Here is a 21,598-nt window from a genome sequence, read left to right as displayed (position 1 = left end):
AACAAATGCAAGGGTCACCCTGAACAGGGCCTCAAGGATTGAAACCACAAACAAATGTGATTGCCAACAAGCACAAGTAAAAAAAAACTGTACACGGTGAGTATTAACTTTAATAAGGCTTCAAAGAAAGAAACCGCAAATATAAGCAAATGCAGGCCATCGATAAAAACCCCTAGAACACAAACTGCAAATAGAAGCGTGCAGACATTCAATAAAGCCCACAGGAAACAAACCAGAAACACAAACAAAGGCAGGCTAACAATAAGGCTGAAAAGGACAAGAACCACAAATAAAAGTGATTGGAGTAGTTCACAAAGGTTCTGGGAAAACAATTGCAAACTAAAATTAGTGAAAGCTGTTTTTATCATCTTACGATAGACTGCAAAATGAGGCATCATCTTCACCTCAAGCAGAAAAACAACAGACAGAATTAAGTGTTAATAGTAGTAGTCCCTCAAGGATGTAAATCACGTAAGGTACCAGTTAGAAAATACTAGAAGCAGAGAGGGTTAACATCAATAAGACCCACGCAAGAGAAAACAGACCTAGTAGTAAATGCAGATGTAATATAAGGCCCATAGGGGAAAAACACAGACAAGAACAAGTGTAGAGCAACAGAATGGTTTAGAAGATATAACCACAAATGGAAGTTAGGCCCAGAGGAAAAAAATAAACCAAGTGTATGCCAACAGAAATTAGACAAGCAGTAAAACTTGAGCAAATAAATCTCAGTCTAAAACAAGTGTCACCACCAATACCATCCCTGGAAAAGAAATCCCAAACAGAAGCGAGTGTCATCATTAAGACATCCTCAATTATAGAAACCTCAAAAAAGAGATTTTGCAGCCCATCAATAAGCCCCCGAAGACAGCAACCACATACAGAGTGAGTGTAAACATTTATAAGGCAGCGAAAAGAGAAACCATAATAAGGCATGAGCGTAGCAATAAGGCCAAGACAAAAGATGCCACAAACACAAGCAGATGTAGGTCATCAATAAGGCAGTAAAGAAAAAAAACTCAAATAGAAGTGAATGAACTTATTCAATAAGGCCTTAAAGGAAACGAATCATGAAAAAAATGGTTAAAAGTGTAAATAAAGGCAACAGGAAAGTAACCACAAGGCCATCAATAAGACCCGAAACAGACAAATCACAGAGATGACTACGGACATTTGATAAGGCCCCTAGAAAGAAATGTGAACTAGACATAAGTGTAGATTTTTTTTTATAGTTTTATATAACGTGAACTTGACCCGAATTGGGTATCAAGCGCTTTACATAGCACCAGTAACATTTTTAATACTATCTCAAAGTAAACCATAAACAAGAAACTGGAAACAGTGAAAGAAACCACTAACAGAAACGACTGTATTAATACTATTTCAAGGGGAGAAATCTCTAACAGGAGTAAACCCAGGCAATCAGTACTACCTCCAAGAGTCAAACCATTAACAGAAGTGAGTGCAGGCTATCAATACTGCCTCAAGGAAGACAACTGAAAGCAGAAGCAAGCGTAGGCCATCATAAATGCCCCAATGAGAAATCACGAAAACTTGAGTGTAAGTCATCGGTGTTGAAGCAAAACTCAAATTAGGTGTTGGTTGAAATGTAAAGTTATAAGGTTTTGCCTGCCCTGGGGTATATATATACTTATTACATCATGGTTAGCCTGACAGAGAGTTTCGTATCTGTCAAAGATAGACTACTCAGCATTTTAAACCCGACGCGGAACACGACAGATTACGACAAAAGGTATTTTATCTCTTGCTTCTTGGAATGAGGACATCATGGGGATACTTTGCACCCTATAGAAATTTGGATTAAAGGAAAATGTGCCTGTTCCTTTGAGGAATATTGCCAAACCTGAGGAAGTCCTGATGGACGAAACGCGATGGCTGGGCTGATGTATGCATGTTATCTAAACTGCAATAAAGTGGAATTTGAAACAGATGAACAAAGACTCCCTGATCAATATATTTGGATTTTGATGGATTGATGAGATTTATTGTACTTTACAAGCTGATTCAATACAATCATATGCTCCTTTTCATTTTGTGTATCTTGATTTCTAACCGCGCATCTGATTTTCACGCCAGCTACGACATTTAAGAAGCAACAGCAATAGATGGGTACCTGTAGGTGCAGATTCTTGAAAGTCATAGACGAGCTTGAATTGAATTTGAGACTCGATGGGCAACCAGTTTAGTTCTATGATCAGGGGGGTAATATTTTCAAATTCTTTGCCCAGAGACGAGTCTTTCAGTTTAATAGTGTCATTGCTGCTTTATTAAGCCTCTCAGAGCAGCGTCGTTGTAGTTAGTTGCAGAGATCATAAGGGCTTTAAGCATTTTCTGAAAGTTTGGTTGTTGATAAAGAAGTTAAACTTTTTTAGTAAGTGAAGGAAGACTCTGGGTGATCTCATGGTGTCTTCAATGTAAGCCAGATGGCAAAATGCTGCATGCACTTGTCAAGGTACCTGTTTCAGGTGGATAGAAGAGTGTGTCTGCCTTGCCGGGATTCAAACGAATGACATCCAAAATGCTTCATATGTCTGCAGCAAATGTTAATCACTAAACTATTCTGAAATTCATTTAGCCGGGCTCGGTATAATTTGCAGTTGGTATGTTAGAACAGTAGGGTGAATTCTGGTTTGCAGATTTAACATGATGGAGTTTATTATCAACCAGGTTTGTAGATTTATCAGGCAGGTAGGCCGAGTGTCAATGTTATCTAAAGAAGCTGCTGTCATGTAACATGGATGCAGGTCTTAATTTTTAAAATAATAAGTGCCAGGGCCCGAGATATTTCTCAGGAAGGCACTGCTTCTTGGCCCACTTAAGACTCCACCCAGCGCTGCCAAATACCAGCACCAGCGACACCTACTTGCCTTTACAGTCCTACAAAAGTTATAATTTTAACTTTACTAGGTAACCCAAAGCTTTAACCCCTTCCATGCTGGGTCGATTCTGCTCCTGTGCTGCAGATTTCAGCGCGGGTGCAGTCATGACGGCCCCCGGCCGTCATCAGCACACGAGCACTGTAGTGCATGACGGCTGGGGGCCGTCATCAGCATGCAAGGGGTTAAGAATGGACTAAGTACCCTACTATTAATACTTTTAGTTGTATATTTAATTGATACACACTTTGCTCGTCTGTTTTTTTCCCCAAAGAAATAGACTGACAGCGCCACCATGTGATGAACTATATTAAATATGTGCCAGTGTTATGAAATAAGTGCCAGTGCTGAGCACCAGAAAACACTGGCACAAATTAAGCACCTCATGGATGTCATCAGCATGCTGGTGCATTGAGGTGCTTGACTCCTCCGCTAAGGCTTGTGGAAGCTCTAAGTATAAATTGAATAAAGTGGGGACCATAATAGATTCCTGGACAATCAAACATGTGATGAATTCAAGGTCAGAGCTTATGTTCCCAGGACTGAGAAGCTGTTTCTTGTTGTACAAGATTGAGATAATCTGGCTCCAAACCCTGCAACAGAAGCACTGGGGTATAAAGAGAAATGGTGTCTCGAGGAGGTAAACCAACTTCTTGCGGGTAAAATCTCAAGAGATCGGCATCGCCATTCTCCAGCAGATGGTGAAAGTTATGCAAGATCTTTATTATGATGCAACCTTTTCAGAATCCTAATTGGTAAGTCTTATGAGATTGTCTATTTCAATAAATGTCCCCAACTGGTTGACTATACACTGTTCAGTGGCTTTCCCCCAGGCATGGGAGATAAGGTAGAGAATGGTAGCCGGTTAGTGTCTGCTTCAGGCTTTGTTAGTCGTGGTGTGATTTGCCCAACTTTTGGAGCATCTGAAAATATGTCTTCATTCAATGAGTGGTTGATTACCCTACACTACGATATGCAGAGTAAACAGAATGCATTACTTACTACCTGGACTACCATCAGTCATCATAGTAGAATATGGGCGTCATATTTTTTGTGTGTTATATAAATGATTTTCAGAGATGAATGCAAACTTTCTTAATGAGTTGGTTGGCGTTAGTGAGTTGGGCTTCTAACAGTGTCAGTGGAATTAAAGCTGTACTTTATTCTCTTATTAATAAGATTTTGTTTGAAAGAATTCTTGAAATTTCTCCCATTTATCTTTCTGTTGCCATTGGCAATGTTTAACTTGGTGCTTATGAGGCCTTTTCTTGGAATCTCAGGGCAATAAAAAGCTACTGGATGGTAAAGGTAACAATTAATACGGTATACATCTGCTATGTTGGGTCCACTATACTTCTGCGTGCCATCTGGATAACCATCTTTAGCAAGTAACTCTCACAGGATAGAAGGGTCAAGCAGCAAAGACTTACTCAAGGAATTAGGGCTAGGTTCGACTCTCAGAAACAGTTTACACATACTTTTTGAAGTCCAAAACGTTCTCCACTTGTTAGCAAAAAAGGACTTTATTATGTGTAACTGCCAGCACAGCAGTCGGAAATATGCCTTTTCCAATTGCAGCTTGTACTACGGCCCTAAAAAGGGCCGCAGCACAAGCTGCGATTGAAAAAGGCATTTTTTGAAACACCCATGCAGTGTGGCAGGCACTAGGTGCATGGATGTTTGGGGGCATCACATGTGTCCCCCCCGTCACATAGCGGAGGCCCTGCTAAGGTCCCCCAAAGTCCCTTTCCATCTGCCTGTACCACTATGTACAGGTCGAGAGAACCGGACATCATAATCCCTACGGCGGGTCCTGAGCAGGCACCACCCCTATTGTAGGGATTACTGTCCCACCGCTGCCCCGATGGGCTCCTTGAGCCCGTCAGAAAAGCATTGGTAGGTCCCTCCGCCCAATGCGACCACTGGATCATAATCCAGCAGTTGGACCGCTTCTGTGGATGTCGGTGGGCCCGCCACCGACATTGGAATAATGCCCTTAACGTTTATTAGAGGTGTCTAGTATTCTCTGGGACAGAATTATATGCCAGATGTACTAACGTTTTATGTGGGCACAAATGGATTTTAAGCCCATTTGGGACCGCAAAAAATCTGTGGCCCATTTACTAATCCTATGTTGCGAGTCGCAAATCAATTTGCGACTGGCAAAATAGGATTAGCGACTCGCTATTAGGAAGGGGCGTTCCATGGGCGTCCCTTCCTAATAGTGACTACTGAAGCTATGTATGACTGTTTTGCAATCGTAATTGCGGTCGCAAAACAGTTGCAGTTTATCACCCTTCTATGAAGGGTGGTAAACCACTGAAAAACAGGAAGGAGTCCCCAGGGCACCCCTTCCCCTTTGTGAGTGACTCTCAAAATATTTTTTAATGGCAGGTAGTGGTCCCAGGGACTACTGCCTGCCCTTTAAAAATGAAACTGAAAAGTTTCATTTTTATTTTTTTAATACATCCCGTTTTCCTTTAGGGAAATTGGGCTGCATTTTACAAAAACTGCTTTATACAAAAGCAGTCCCAGACATGGTGGTCTGCTGACCACAGCAGGTCCCCATCCCTGGTAGTGCCAGCCATTCCCAATGGGGGCTCAAACTGCGACAGCCTCATTAATATGCATGAGGTATGCAATTTGCTACCCCATTGGGAATTGCAAACAGTGTCTCAGACACTGTTGTGCAACGCAATTTGCAACTCGCAAATTGATAAGGTCATACATCTGGCCCCTTGTCCTCAAAAGTGTCTGTAGAACCTAAGCACTAGTCAGGTTTAACAATGAGTCCTATGACTAATGTTACTCTAGGGAGGAGCTAAGAGTATTGCCAGAGGGGCCTCATTGCATTTCAGTGGTTAAAAAAATTAATTCAGTTCTTTGAATGAGTTTCGCAAAGTTACTTCAAACAATCATTAAAGACCAAAATCAACAGCCCAGTGTTTTTAAGCTGCTGTGACTTGGTGTTTGCTAATCCTAAAGAACACACGCTGGAATATGCCCATATGCACTTGCCACAAATCAGTAAAGGATGCCCGGAGATGCCCAATGGATCCACCCCCCAGAGGCCTGGGTGACTTTATGGAGCCCTGGAGTACTGAGCAGGAGACAAGTAGTTTCTTGAATCTTGTGCTTCCAATTTGAACCACTTGGAGTTGTTGTGGGTGGTGGAAGAGGAACCATTAAAGGACCAGTACTGAACAGGTAGCCGGCCTGGTGCTGGCATAAGGCTATTCATATTGTTCTGATCTTGTAGTGGGATGGAGTTTATGAAAATATTCTGGGCTTTCCCTGGAATAACTAAAGATAAAAAAGGGCTTTCCTCAAAGTAAATGTACAGACCCAGAGCTTCTGCCAAGGTTGTGACTGTGGTGAAAACAACCGATTTGTGGCTGAGTTTCTTTCCCACTGTGTTCTTTAAAAAAAATACATTATTACTCAGATTAAAAGAATTAACCTGATAACCCTTAGGAGTTGCGGACTTGTATTACAATTAACCACTCCATTTACAGACATTTGTTTCAAGTTGACCGGTCTCCTGCTCAGGTGTGGGGATCGAAATTGCTTGAGAGAAAAGGTGGCCCATTTTAGATGGGTTCTCCTAGTTAATGTTTTTTTGCTGGAGCCCTTGAGATGTCGGGACAGCAAGGAACATTCAGTATTCGGCTGTGTGACTCAACCACTTGATCAGATATGCACGAGATGTCTAGGCTCTTGTGCTCATAGCTTGTACATCAGAGTATGGCAGCTGCTTCTCCATAAACAATTTCAAGTGTCTGAGCTCCGAAGCTACCCTCTTTCTGAACTCTCTGAACCCGTGGATACTGTTCTTCTGGTTAGGCGACACACAAGGCATATTTATTATGTGCTTGTGTCGTGCAGCAACCAAAGTTGCTGTGCGGCATTGCACAAAAGGGAGAACGCCATTTTATTAGTAATGGGCTGCTCCTACTCTCATTCCTGGCACCAGTGCACAAACAGGGTGCCCAGCACCATCAACCACCTTTGCACTATGGTGCAGAGGTAAGTGTGTGATGTCTAGCATAGTATTTGTACTGGAAGCACAGCTTTCCAGAAAAAAATCCTCTGAATAGGCAAACAGTAAAACATTTGACAGATTGAAGTGTGCTGTACAGTGCAATGTGTGGAATGTCTGTAGAAACATTTCCCCAAGTTAGCATCTTCTTCCAAATTATGTGTGCCTGTCTCAATATATATCGGGCTTTGTGTCATAAACTATGGACGCTTGTACTGATCTGCCCAAGTTACACCCAAGTAATACCTCCTTTATGTAAAGTGGCACAAAGCAGAGCAAAGCTCAATGTGTTCCGAGACAGGAGCATTTTGCGCTGGAAAGAATACCTTCCAGGACTTTTTGCTGCATTGTGTTACTTTACTTGACTTTGCACAGGGGAAAATCCTTGATAAATCTGCTCCATAGATTGGAATACTGAGAATGTACAAATGTGAGGGGATTTCTGTATTTACGCGTGTCCCTGAATGGACAGTGGAGTTGGTGCAAGGTCAGTCACACGTTGGGCCAGTGCTTAATTTGTAAAAAAATAAGTGCTGGAACCCACAGGTTTGCTCTGAAGTCCACGGCTTGCAGTGACGATTTGCTGAATACTAAGGCTGCGTAGTGTTGGCTTAACCTCATGCCTCTTTTATCTACCGCCAAACACTCGCTACCGCCGTATCTCACTCTTGCAAGCTCTTTTTCATTCCAGCTTTCTCCCCTTGTCATTGTATTTCTATCTTTCTCTTCCTCCTGCTTTCATCGTTGTGTTCTTTTTTCCCTCTTGCTTAAAGTGATGAAAAAGATAAGTGTCGGTCCCTAAAAATAAGTGCTGGTGTGCCGTGTGCACTACCTGCAACCAGCAGTTCAAATTAAGCATTGTAGGTGGTGGCCCAACCAGCCTTTCGAAGGCAAACCCCTTTGGAATGGAAGTGATTGAGTTCTATTTCAACCCTACAGGTTTGTCAAGAATATCAGCCATTCTGAGGCACTTTTCATCCATGAGTTCCCTGCATGGCGGCCGCCTCTGGTCTTACTTGTCGAAGTAAGATTGGAATATCTGGCCCACTGTTAAATAACAATGCAGAACATAGCAAAAAGCCAAAACGCAAAGATTGTGTCTCAGTGGGTTGAACAGAGCACAGTTGTTTGGGGATTTATTGTGTCAAGAGGGAAGGGAAGACAAAAGGAGTGAAGTGATGAGAAGAGATTGGTACTTGGAATAGAGGACACAAAGATTTGGCACGGGATAGCTCCATGCCTGTCAAGTGTCACGCTCCACGTGTGACACTAACGCATTTCAGTGTGGTGTTCCGCATCACCGCACTGAAATACGTTGTCACGCATTTAAATGCCACTGTGTCACTTTGCTGTACAATCAATCAATCAGGAGTTTGTTAAAGCGCGACTACTCACCCGTAAGGGTCTCAAGGCGCTAGGGGTGGGGTCGGGGTTGGGGGGTGCAGGTTCCATTCCATCAAGGAGGGGGTCTGTCGAAGAGCCAGGTTTTGAGGTTTCTTGCGAAGATGGGGAGCGATGTTGTCTGTCTGAGGTGGAGCGGAAGGGCGTTCCATGCTTTGGCCGCGAGGAAGGAGAAGGAGCGGCCTCCCGATCTGGTCTTTCTGGTGCGGGGGACCACAGCGTAGGAAAGCTGGGCTGAACGTAGGGTCCTTTGGGGTGCGTGGAATTTGAGTCGGCTGTTCAGGTATGCTGGTCCGGTGCCGTGGAGGGCCTTGTGTGCGTGGGTGAGCATCTTAAAGGTGATTCTCGCCTCGACGGGGAGCCAGTGGAGTGTGCGCAGGTGCTGGGAGATGTGGCAGTGTTTTGGCAGGTTGAGGACCAGTCTTGCGGCGGCGTTCTGGATGTTCTGTAGCTTGCGAATGAGGTTTTTGTTTATTCCGGCGTAGAGTGCGTTGCCGTAGTCGAGTCTGCTGGTGACCAGGGCGTGAGTGACTGTCTTTCGGTGTTCGAGGGGGATCCATTTGAAGGTCTTACGAAGGAGGCGGAGGGTGTGGAAGCAGGAAGATGAGACAGAGTTGATCTGGCGGTCCATTTTGAGCTCGGAGTCCAGGATGATTCCCAGGTTGCGTGCGTGGTCTGTGGGGGTTGGCGGGTTTCCGAGGGCGGTGGGCCACCAGGTGTCACTCCAGGCGTCGGGGTTTGGGCCCATGATGAGTACTTCTGTTTTGTTGGTGTTTAGTTGTAGGCAGCTGTTTTTCATCCATTTGGCGACGTCTTCCATGCCTTCTCGAAAGTTGCGTCTGGCGGTGTTGGGCTCGTTGGATAGGGAGAGGATGAGCTGGGTGTCGTCTGCATATGACACGATGTTGAGTCCGTAGGTTCTGACGATGGGGGCAAGTGGAGCCATGTAGACGTTGAAGAGCGTCGGGCTGAGGGAGGAGCCCTGGGGGACTCCGCAGGTGATAGGTGTGGGGTCCGAGAGGAAAGGGGGGAGTCTGACCCGCTGCGTCCTGCTGGAGAGGAAGGAGCAGATCCAGTCGAGGGCCTTGTCCTGGATTCCTGCATCGTAGAGTCTGCGTATTAGGGTGCGGTGGGAGACTGTGTCGAACGCCGCTGATAGGTCGAGGAGGACGAGGGCTACTGTTTCTCCTTTGTCCAGTAAGGTGCGGATGTCGTCTGTTGCGGCGAGGAGGGCGGTTTCCGTACTGTGTTTTTTTCTGAAGCCGGATTGGGAGGAGTCGAGGATGTTATGTTCTTCAATGAATGTGGCGAGTTGGCTGTTGATGGCTTTCTCAATGACTTTCGCTGGGAACGGGAGCAGGGAGATGGGTCTGTAGTTTTTGAGGTCGGTGGGGTCCGCTGAGGGTTTCTTTAGGAGGGGGTTGACCTTGGCGTGTTTCCAGTCATCGGGGAATGAGGCGGTCGCCAGGGAGCGGTTGATGGTTTGGCAGAGCATGGGTGCGATGGTGTTGGCGGCTCTGTTGAAGATGTGGTGGGGGCAGGGGTCCGTGGGGGCCCCTGAGTGGATTGACTTCATTGTCTTCAGTGTGTCTTCGGTGGTGAGGGCTGTCCAGTCATCAATCGCTGGTTTCCGGGTGTCGGGGGTGGTTGGTGAGGGTTCAGTGTGTTGGTTGTCTTCGTCGAAGTTGTCGTAGATGCTCTTGATTTTGTGGTGGAAAAAGATGCTGAGTTTGTCGCAGAGGTCTTGTGAGGGAGGGATGTCGGTAGACTCGCTGGTGGGTTGGGCGAACTCCTTGATGATGCTGAAGAGTTCCTTGCTGTTGTGTGCATGGGTGGAGATTCTGTCTTCAATCGCTTTTTTCCTCGTTTCTCTGATGAGTTGATGGTGGGCGTTGGTGGCGGCTCTGAAGTTGTTGTGGGCTTCTGTGGATTTGGTGTTTCTCCAGGCCTTTTCGAGGCGGCGGCATGTGCGCCTGGACTCTCGAAGTTCGGTGGTAAACCATCTGGCTTTCTTGGCACGTGTATTGTTGTTTTTCTTGAGGGGGGCTATGGTGTTGGTGCTGTCCGAGATCCATCTATGCAGGGTTCGGGCTGCGGTGTTGGGGTCGTCGTTTTCCGCAATGGTTGGGGTGGAGTTGTTGAGTGAGGAGGTGAGCTGGTCATCGGTGATTTTGGTCCAGTTTCTTTGTGGAAGCAGGTGCTGGTGTCTGTGGATGGTGGGTGTTCTGAAGGTGAAGTGGACGCAACGATGGTCGGTCCATGGGAGTTCGGTGGTGTGGCTGAAGGTGATGGAGTTTCCTGTAGTGAAGAGGGGGTCGAGGGTGTGTCCTGCTGAGTGCGTGGGCTCGGTCACGATCTGGCGGAGTCCAATGTTGTGGAGGTTGTCCAGGAGGGATGTGGTGTTGGGGTCCAGTTGATTGTCGAGGTGGAAGTTGAGGTCTCCCAGCAGGGTGTAGTTGGTGGATGCGATGGCCTGCGGGGAGATAATGTCCGTGATGGAGTTGGCGAAGGGTCCGCGGGGTCCAGGGGGTCGGTAGATGAGGGTTCCTCGAAGGGCGGCGGTGGGGCTGGCCAGTATCTTGAAGTGAAGGTGTTCCATCAGTTCTGTGGACTCGTCAGGGAGTGTGCTCAGGCGGAGGCTGGATTTGTGGACGATGGCGATTCCTCCTCCTGGGTGGATGGGGCGGTCCTTCCTGGAGATCTTGTATCCTTGGGGGATGGCGATGGCGATGTCCGGTCCCGAGGTGGTGTTGGTCCAGGTTTCGGCGAAGAATGCTACGTCTGGGGTTGTGCTGTCGAGGAGGTCCCAGATTTCTGTGGCGTGTTTGTGGAGGGATCGGACGTTGAGGAGGATGCATTGCAGGGTCTTCAGTTCGGTTGTGTTCTTGTGGGCGGGTTGTGCTGGATCCGTGTTCTTGGCGGTGCTGCAGGTGTGCCGGCAGCGGTGCCAGCTGAAGGGTCCATGGGTGTCGGCTGGTGATGCTAGCTTGCAGTTGTTGTTGCAGCCTGGGTTGAGTGCGTGGAGTGCTGCTGGGTCGTAGCGTTGGCGGGGCGGAGGTCCAGGGTTCCTGGTGCTGGTCGCGGACGGGTCGCAGACGGGCGCAGACGTGCTTGCCTTTGATGCGCCTTCGGTGCACCAGCGGCGCGCCCGCAGCCCGCGGCCGCGCAGCGGCCGCGTAGTGGCCGCCATTAAGTAGGGGTCGGGGAGGGCTGGACGGACAGCTGGGAGGCGGGAGCGGGGAGGGGAGCTGGATTGGGCCGGTCGTGCTGGGGGGGGAGGGGCCGCGGGGGCAGCAGCGGCGGGGAAAGGTAAAGGGAGGAAAGAAGGGATAAAGAAAAAAGGGAAAATAGGCAGAAATAAGGCACAAAAGAGCAGAGATGCAGAAAAGAGCAGAAAGGTGAAAGATAGAAAGGGTAAAAAAACGAGTGAAAACGAGAGAAGGAGCAGAGGGAGAGAAAGGGAAAATGGGCAAAAATAAGGCACAAAAGAGCAGAGGTGCAGAAAGGTGAAAGATAGAAAGGGGGAAAAAATGAGTGAAAACGAGTGAAGGAGCAGAGGGAGAGAAAGGGAAATGGGCAGAAATAAGGCGCAAAAGAACAGAGGTGCAGAAAGGTGAAAGATAGAAAGGGGAGAAAAACGAGTGAAGGAGCAGAAAGAAAGAAAGGAGACAGAGGTCCACTGGACCACCAGGGATCAGGCGCAGGGAAACACTCAGAGTAGACAGAGTCATGCCATAGGACTCTGTGGGCTGCAAGGTCGCGACTACCAGCCTGGCAGTCAGACTACAGAAGAGAGAAGTAAGTACTTTGGTTAGGCAGCTGCTTTAACCTGAACGTAATGCCAACTAAGAGGGTTATGTATTAATCTCAGGTACCCGCAATTTGGAAAACGATTATTCATCATGGATTTATAAAATGTAAATTATGATCGAATCCCTTCTTAAGTATCCACAGAGCGTTGTGTATTTACCTGTGTTAAAGTGTTGTTTACTTAAAACCTTTTTCTGTCTCAATTTTCATCGCAATTTGATACCTCCTTTACTCTTGTACCCACGCTGAAAATCTATGCCCTGGAGACCACACAAGTTTGGATGCTACACAACGGAGATTTTGTCCGTAGCCACCTTCTTTGCATAAATGAATTTACCTAGAGTTAATTTCAGTTCAACCTTATCCTTTACCCCTAAATGTTGCGATATGGTTAGTGATTTTACTCACTACAAGAGCTCAGCTTGCTACTTGCCTGTGGACGTTGCTACCTTTGTTTCATCTAGAAAAGTGCACCAAGGCACATGGCATTATGTACAAACGTCCATAATGTTCTGATATTGATTGTGCTATGTATGCTCATCATCTTTGTTACAGATTTGCATCAGTGGCACACTTTTTGAGGGTTGACTATGAGTCTGGCTTTTATGTCCCGTGCTGCTTGATGTTTTTTAAAATATCTATTTTTTTCATTTTCCATTAACATGTGATAGGAACGATTTATACAAAAAATGTTAAAAAAAAACAGGATAGTTACCGAAAGCCACAGTGACTCCATCCTTGTCCTTCATAAACATAACGTCTCAGAGGCACCTGTGCTGTACCAGGCAGCTGCAGCCGATGCCTGCAGGTGTTAGTACTCTAAGGTGACACTACAGGATGTTTTTAATATCAAATATCTAGATGGCTTTGGCCCCCAGTTACTTATTCCATATTTCTGCTGGAGTTCTTAGTGCACCAGGCAGAATGCTTGGGCCCACTGCAAATCACTTCAGTTTCATCCTAGACTATTGCTGGATGGATGAAATACCTATAACAACACTTCAGCTGTTGTCAGGGGGGATGTGCTACAAATATAATTTCTAGTCTGGATTACCTACAAATGAGTCATTCTGTCTGTATATTGTGTGTGTGATGTAAAGAGCTCTGACACCCTGCACTGGCATGGGCAGCCCTGTAAAACACATGAACGGTTTGTGAGAGAGGGATTGAAAGATGTTAGAGTACTTTAGAAATTAAATAGATGATATAAGGCATATAAATAATACTACAAATGGTTTTGGGCCATTTACGATAGAATAAGAGCAATAAAGTAGAAATTACAGCAGTCACAAATATTGAGTAACAACAAAGACATAGGTCAATTGCAGCAGTTTTAAGATCTTAAAGTTTTTCATTGCTCAAGTGGGTGCGATTTATGATATTTATATGCTTTTCTGCTTGATTTTGCTCGTGAGAAAGTGTCACTCATAGTGATTGAAATGTCACTCATAATTTCACTAAAATTATGAACATGTCACACATAAGCAATCTGAAACCTTGGCAGCTATGTAGCTCCAGGGAGCAAAGAAAAGAGTCGTTATGGAAAACTTGCGCCTTTTGAGAGCCTCGAGTTGAGTGGAGTTTGTTAGGCCCTGGCTGGCAGCCCAGTTAACTTTAACCGGCCCATGCGTGAGGTGCTGCTCCAGCTATGTGCTGGACAGTGAAGTCACTCACGTTTAACGGGCGCTCGGGGCCTTATCTGGGCAGACATCTCTGAGGCGCAGAGGTGTGAGCGGAAGGGCTGCGTGCGTGCGTAGGCCGCGGCTCGTCGTCGCGCGCGGCGTCAGCTGGCCCCAGCCAGGCTGCCGGAAGGCGCGCGACGGTGCTGACGCATTTCCTGTCCTTTGTGCCAAGAGTGGGCCTAGCTGGGGGTGGAACGTGCCGTGCCCGCTAGGATGCACCTTGGGGGCTCGCGCGTGTGGCGACGCCGAGGCGGGAGGAGTCGGTGTCCTTCCTGGTCCTGCCCGGGAGGGACCCTCCAAGAGGAAGGACTGTAATATGAGAACTTAGCTATGGAAGGAGCGACATACCACGGGCGGTGGTGTGTCACCGGCAGTGTGGCGCTGGTGGCTGGGATAAAGTCCACCCGACTTTCAGGGGAGGACTTCAGGGATGCACCGTCAAAGCCATTTAACTCCCATCTTTCAGCTCTCCCACTGAAATACCAAATCCCACTTCTATGGAATTGCTCCTTCTCGCTATACGCTGCCTTTCTGCTTATCTCTTCTTTATTTCCCCAATCAGGTTATGTAGTCCATACTTAAGGATTTGAAAAAAACCCATCATATACTTTTATCCAGCCTGCCAGCTGTGTGACCACAGACCCAATAATGACCTTCGGTAACTTACTGGGTATGTGCTAAGTCACCCTGGACTATATTTTCATAGGAAAAACGTCATAACGCCCCATTCTAACCATATAATCTGAAAGAGAACCAGCAATTAAATAATAATCTGAGCACTTTGTAATGTATGACGCACAATATAAATAGTACAAAAACCTAAAACTTAAACAGCAGTTTAGATTGGGGCAACTTGAGCTTCGGCCTTACACGGTGACTCAAAAGGCACAATGTGCTTGGATTCCGCTTCGATGAGCATTGCTTCCCATAAACGTAATTGTACATAAGCATAGTAAAATGATGAGCCACAGTGACAGTGTTGACCGACTGATCACATAAGTGATGAAGAGGCTGATCTGCTAAATGCCTTAGGGCCTCCTCTTTTTATGATGGTTATCCCATGAGACTGCAACAGCAATAAGTCAAACTGGGTGCAAGGTTGAAAAATTCTAATACCATCCAGACAAGATGGAGAGAATATTTACAGCATTTGTTTCTGGGACACGTACAGCCAAGCACCAACTAACTGATCGCAGAGATGGGGTTTTCCTACAAGACAATGTAGAGTCCTTGAGTTGGAGTATGTGAGTTCCAGATTGCCTTCATTGAGTACGAAAGGTAGTACCCCCTGAGCATCACAAGGTAGCTTTATCCCAACCGCAGCCAGATCGGTGTAGATCAGGTTTTTGTATTCAGCTCCATGTTTTCTCCAAAGTCAGGGAAGCCTGAAAGTCCTTACCGGCTTCTGCAGGTATCACCAACCTTACATTGCATGCAATATCTCTTCAGATTATACAGCTCGGTTTCCATGGCCGCCTGAAACATCCAAAAAGGCCTCATCCCCACCCCTCAGAATTTCATCTGCTGCCAGCTCCATTCTGTCTTTAGTATTTGTGATAGAACAACAGCCACCTTCTGTCATGAATGGGTGGGGTCACTTTGGGCGATCCCACGGTCCAATTTGGTGTCATAAAAATACATGGGGAGCCCCCAGTGGGCACATAGATGTCAATCCAGAAACTCAAACCAAAAGTGAGACAAGCAAAGCTTACTAATCAGTGACAGACCATTTATCTGTGTAGAGTGAGACTAGCTCGAAGACAGATGTTTGAACTGAACCTGTCGAAGGTTTGAAAGGAACGTAGCTGGGACAGTGGCATCAGCTTAGCGGAGGACGTCATACCCCACTAGGGCCTATTCCCCTAATTTGTGTTTAAACATCAGGGATATTGTGTTGCCCTCTGGTGCGCACACTGATAACAAATAAATAGAATAGACTTCCTCACCATGAGCAACTGTACTATAAGCTTCAGCATTTCTTTTGCAGGCAGAGCATTATCTTGGCATTGGTTTTTGATGCTGCAGTCCGTGCAGGTAAGAGCGGTGTGGCTGGGGATTTTGACAGACGACCACAAGGGAAAATTAATGATTTATTTTATTTTCCCAAAGTTTTCCGATGTGGTCGTCTGTCGAACCCCTCGCCCCCCCTGGCCCCACTGCTCTTACCTGCATGGGCCGCGGCTGGGTTTTTGAGTTTCTGTATTTTGATGCTCCCAACTATAAATGCTAATTTGGGGAGTTAAGTGCTTCTCCCGAGTGCATGTGTTACATATGGTTTTATTTAAGCCTGGGCGTAGTTTGCGAAGTAGCGCTACGCGTAGCTACTCGAAGTGCACTACGCGAGCTAAACATAGCTACGCGAACTGCGTAGTGCACTGTGCAAAATGCTGTCCGCACTGATTGTACAGTGCCGGATGCTTGTCCGCACTGTGCAGTCATTGCAAACTCCATCGTGCACAGTGCAAGCGGTCGTTTTCTGCTGCTCGAGTAGATTTCTACTCGAGCGGCAGCTTTCTCAACACGGACTGCTAGTTTCTCGTTGCGAGCATTTGCGACCACTCGCAATGAGAATCCTGACCTCCCTGCGTTGAGAATCTCGCCGGGAAGTTTATTTTCCAAGCTCGCGATCGGCAACTTGATGTTGCTGATCGCAAACGAGGAAAAAGTCCCGCCGGGATGTAATTTTGCTTGCTTGCGGCTGCCAACTTGACGTTGAGGACCGCGAGCAAGCAAAAAATGACCGCTACGCTACGCGTGTTTGCACTGTGCTACGTACAATTCGCGTAGTGCGAAGTTGCGCAAACTACGCGAGCGTAGCATAGTGCTTTGCCCAGGGTTAGTATTATTTCAAAGGCCTTCTGTGCAATTAATGAAAACTGTTTTTTTTGCATTGGAAATAAACATTTATATTTTAACGCTTTTATTTTTTTTTTTACTGATATTGGACCAGTGCTTACTAACCACTTGTTTCTACCAGTCTGCCTGTACGCAAAAAATACCTCATGGCATTTAATGGATTTTGCATCATCAGTACTTTTACATTTTCGTGAGAATAAAAGCATAGGCCTAAAAGAACAGAAAACCAAAGGCAGGGAGGGAACACATTTGTGAGTTCCATAAACAGTAAACTACTCTCCATGAAAAAGCATCCACATACTGCAAAAAGATAAGCGAAACAACAGCCACATTTATATGGCAGGGAATTTGATCATAGTTTTGTGTACATGCGTTTTACTTTCACAAATTCACTTCGCTGCACATATTTGAGAATAATTATTAGGCCTGGGCGGAGTTCCTCTTTGTGACCCAAACATTCATTCGCTCTACGCGTAGTTCCGCAAGTGGCGGAATACGTTAGGTCGTGCTGTTCACGCTGATTTTTACCACCAGGTGTTTCTCCCATGCTGGAAAATCAGCGCAAATGGCCTCACTTGTGCTCAGCAACTTAACGTTGGCGAGCAATGAAATAATTCAGCTACGCGGAGCGGAGTTTTTCGGAACACCATGCACTACGCGGAGCGTGATGTGGGAAAAGCTCAAACTCCGCGAGCGGAGCGGAATTTCATGCCCAGGCCTAATAATTATTTGCATATGAAGGGAGCCATGTTTCTAAAAAGAATATTTATGTTGTAGGAATAGCAGAGCAAAACACTTAATATGTTTTTTGAGAATTGATTTGAATTAAAAAAGGATCAATGCACCATGCTTCCATCAATATACATTAAGGCATGTTAAAGGACTTCTGATCTAAAAAAGTAATGTAGATCACCTGGCTACTTTGGGCTCGGCTCCTTAGTTGAAAGACGCCATGTACCCACATTATTTTCACAAAAACAAGTTGTGAAAAATGAATGAGTAGTTTGACAGTTCTCGCTTTCTTATTATGGTAACAAGTCTCGTTTCATTTAAGGCACTCAGTGTTAATGTTTGAAAATAAATGACGTTGTGCCTGAGATGGTTGGGTAGAGTGATGAGAGTGGCTGCAAATGAGGAGTCGTACCAGGATTAAATTCAAGAAGACTCTAGAGGGAGGCAGTGGATTTAATTTGTAGATTGTAGATTTAATTCGAGCAGTAACGGCACCCCCCCCCCCAAGCGCCTTGAGACCCTACGGGTAAGTAGTGCGCTCTATAAATGCCTTTGATTGATTGATTGATTGATTGATTTGTCTGGCGAACCAGCCTCCAAGTTAGATGATTTCAGTTATCGTGGGTGGCTTGATCAAGACTGAGATGCTAGGCTGCAACTGAGAACAATGTAAATAAATCTTTGAAGCTTCTTAAAGCTGTTGAGCTGATTTACAATTTGTGTGTCTGGTCTGGTGCTGGTTGCATATGGAATATAACGAGGATCTCTCTTTGTAAGGGAAATGAAGAAAATGAAAAAAAAACACATAGAGTGTAAGCAAATGTCCAAAGTCTTAGGATGGAGGAGAAAACTGAAGAATTCCTAGGTCCTGTGAACATCCGATAAAGAGTAAAAAGCCTAGTTTTTAGTTAAGTTTAAGTTTTTAGAGTCTATGGGAGAGGGTAAAGTGGAGAGGAGAAAAAAAATGACTATTCAGTTACTAGCAAGGTTCCAGACAATTAATTTCATGATCGGCCGGTGCAGCAGATAGTCCAAAGAGGTGGGAGCCATAGTTCTATCTTAAAGACCTTGAATAATTGATGTGTCTTATCCTGAACACTATATAGTCTAAGAGGTTTTGTCATTTTTTTGTAGAGGCATGTGGTTTCCAGTAAATTGAGGCCAAAAGCGGCTGACATAGGTGGATGTGGGATTGGTGAGGGTGCCTGTGAGGTCTTTGAGTATGTGTGTGTTGTATTCAGGGAAGCTGGGACACACGGACACTCAATGAGTGCCATTGTCGTCAACTTATTTTTCCAACAAACTTGCTTAACCTTTGTCTGCGTGTGCCCACCTTTAATAGACTATGGCAAAGTAGATCACTTTCACATTTAGAGGCACCAGTCCAGTGAAACATCTGAATGTACCAGGCAAACCCCAAAGCAAGTAAAGTAGCACTTCAAGTTTTACCTTAAAAGCCTCCTTGGCGATGGCATCATCTGCATCGTTTCGTTTCCAGGGTCTTTCGGGGTCTGGGAACTGCGAGCCTTGGAGGCTGGTACCAAAGACGTCAATGTAGAAGAAGGCATAGTCGCCGTTGCTCAACCCCTCTCTCCAGGCTTGCAGCATGAGCTGTCGGAAAATGTCCGGGGTGCAGCAGATATAGACAACTAGGAAAAGAAAGTAGGAGACAAGGTGAGGCCAAACATAACAGTGAACAATCCAAAGCGATCTTCAAGGTGCCTTACAATCAGGAGCTCAAGAAGCTCATCCGAGAAAGGCTTACAATGCAAGCTTCACGTTGCAAAAACAACCACACTATCATAATCTATTGTAGTAATCTTCAATATCACAACTCATTCTCTTCTTTTTTCATTTGTGTTCCCCCCCCCCCCCAGGATGTGTGTTCAGTGGATCAAGCAAACCGGTACCCGATCAACAAAGAGAGGCTGTGTTAACTTCACTAGGGTTCTTGGGACAAAAGTAAGGAGCATGTGCATCTGTTTACATGTGGTACATGCATTCCTAATGAGTAGTTTTTTTTTTTTTTCAAAACAAATTTTATTGATCAATTGCACACAAGGTGCAGCTCTCCACACTCAGGAGAATATTGCAAACATATCAACAGCAGCAAATGATGGGCAATCTATACATCTTTTGGCTTTCCTCTCCCCCCTCCCCCCTCCCTGCCTCCACCCCCCCCCCCACTGCCAACTCCCCCCCACCCGGATCCCTCCCTAGCCCACTGCACGATACCGTCTCATTCTCAAACAGTTTCACATGTAAAACAGTGTATACAGTTCCTCAATTTCGGCCCCCTTCTACTATCCCCGAGCAATCATCACGTTCTGTTGGTGGTTCTAACCATAGACCCCTATATTCCGCCCACCTCTTACATATTTTGTAGTGATTCCTAGGGCAGCCCCGGGCCTAAAAAATAGGACGCTCCCACCCCATATAAAAATCTAGTCCCTTTTTCCACACCACTACTGGAGGAGCCCGTTTATCTTTCCATGCTTGGGCCACATCCCTTTTGGCGAATGTGAGGCCCAACAGCAGCAGATGCCTTTTATATATGTTCCCCCCCACCCCCTCTAGAACATGCAAAAGACCTAATCGTGGGGTACGCGGAAGTTCCCATCCCAACACAGACAAACAGTCCCACAACCCTTTCCAGAACCCACCCAAGACACTACAGCTCCATACCGTGTGGAGTAGAGTGTCCACTTCTCGACCGCACCTCAAACATTCTGGAGACGCAATCAGACCCGCCCGCCACAGCCTCTCCCTAGTGTAATAAGCTCTATGAAGATATTTGAATTAGATGAATCGTAAGCGTATTGCAATGGCTGCACCTCGGGGAGCTTCAAGGGCTTCCCGCCAATCTTCCTCTTCCAACGTTCCGACATCCCTTTCCCAGGATTCCCTCAATTTGTGTAGGGAGGAGAAACAATGTGTAACTAGAGTCTGGTATATGCGGGATATTTTCTTATCCTCCAAATCCCCCATAAATACCTTTGCCTCTAGTGGGCTAAATTCAGGTAGGGAGTCAAGTCCCTCCAGACTAGGTGCAATGGCATGGCGGAACTGTAGATATTTGAAGAATTGGGTTCGAGGCATGCCATATTCCTCGCTAAGGTCTTGAAATGATTTAAGGGCCGTGCCAGACATAACATTACCCAGTGTTGAAATTCCTATGCTGTCCCAGCCCCCAAAGCCCTGCAGGGACGCCAGGGCAGGCAGACGACCATTACGCCATAGGGGGGGTCTCCTCCGTTAATGTACCCCACCATCCCATGCGACGCAACGCCTGCCTCCAGACCTGAAAGACTATCTGGGTAGCCTGCGGCAACCGCCTCCTCAACCGCACGGAATATAAAATAGTGTGCAGAGTGTCGGTTCCCATAAGATAGCGCTCAAGAGCATAAGCCGGGTCCCCCCTATCTCCATACCACCATTAATTCAGGATCAACAGATGGGAGGCTTGCTAGTACGACAGGATATCCCTAAGGAGTATTTTAGCTTATATTCAGTGCCGCCTGCCTTATGAAGGGACCCAAGTCCTTGTCCACACCTGCTTTGTGTGGTAGGAAGGCATGTGTTTATAGGCATTTAGTATAAACCATATACGGCATTCGGTATGCAGACAGTCTCAAACTGACCTACTCAGTAGACTACAAAAACGCAGAAAACTGCTGGCAGTAGAGTAGTCATTCAGCCTATCACATTGCACATTATCTCAAAACAAGATGACAAAATATGAATCTTACCCAAACATTTACACCTCAGCCTTCTAGCATGGAACAAGCAAACCATTTATATGAAAAGAAAATAGAAAACATGTAGGAATTTATCCATTCACATTCCCTGTCTCATGGAACAAGCCTCCCCAAACAGAAGAAGAAAGCAAAAGTCACACTTAAAAGATTAGCCATTCCCACACCCTTAATCACAGACATGGAGCAGGACTCCCCTAAATAGAAGAAGACAAGGGCCACTCTTAATAGGTCAGCACTTCCCCCTCCTTGGCTCACAGATAACAAAACCTTTCTCATTTCTACAGCTCCACAGTAAGCTTTACCTGAAGGCTAGAGTCTAAAACATCAAGTAGAGGATATTGGTATACCTTCATATCACAGCCAAAATATCAAGGGCAAAACTATCGAAAGAGGTGTGCATAGGGAAGTATAGATTTACTATTA

At 45.9% G+C, this 21,598-nt stretch overlaps 1 protein-coding gene across 1 annotated transcript in view; it reads right to left on the bottom strand.

Annotated features, from left to right (window-relative positions):
- The window catches only part of NPR1 (natriuretic peptide receptor 1), an 845,985-nt gene that overhangs the window by 657,131 nt on the left and 167,256 nt on the right, over positions 1–21,598 (bottom strand). The window contains exon 2 of the mRNA XM_078671023.1: positions 18,867–19,066. Coding sequence (XP_078527149.1) covers positions 18,867–19,066 — 200 coding nt within the window. The remainder of the gene's footprint in view (positions 1–18,866; positions 19,067–21,598) is intronic.

This window comes from Lissotriton helveticus, chromosome 12, assembly GCF_964261635.1.
Source record: "Lissotriton helveticus chromosome 12, aLisHel1.1, whole genome shotgun sequence".
Classification (NCBI taxonomy): domain Eukaryota; kingdom Metazoa; phylum Chordata; class Amphibia; order Caudata; family Salamandridae; genus Lissotriton; species Lissotriton helveticus.
This window is presented reverse-complemented; position numbering and strand designations above follow the sequence as displayed.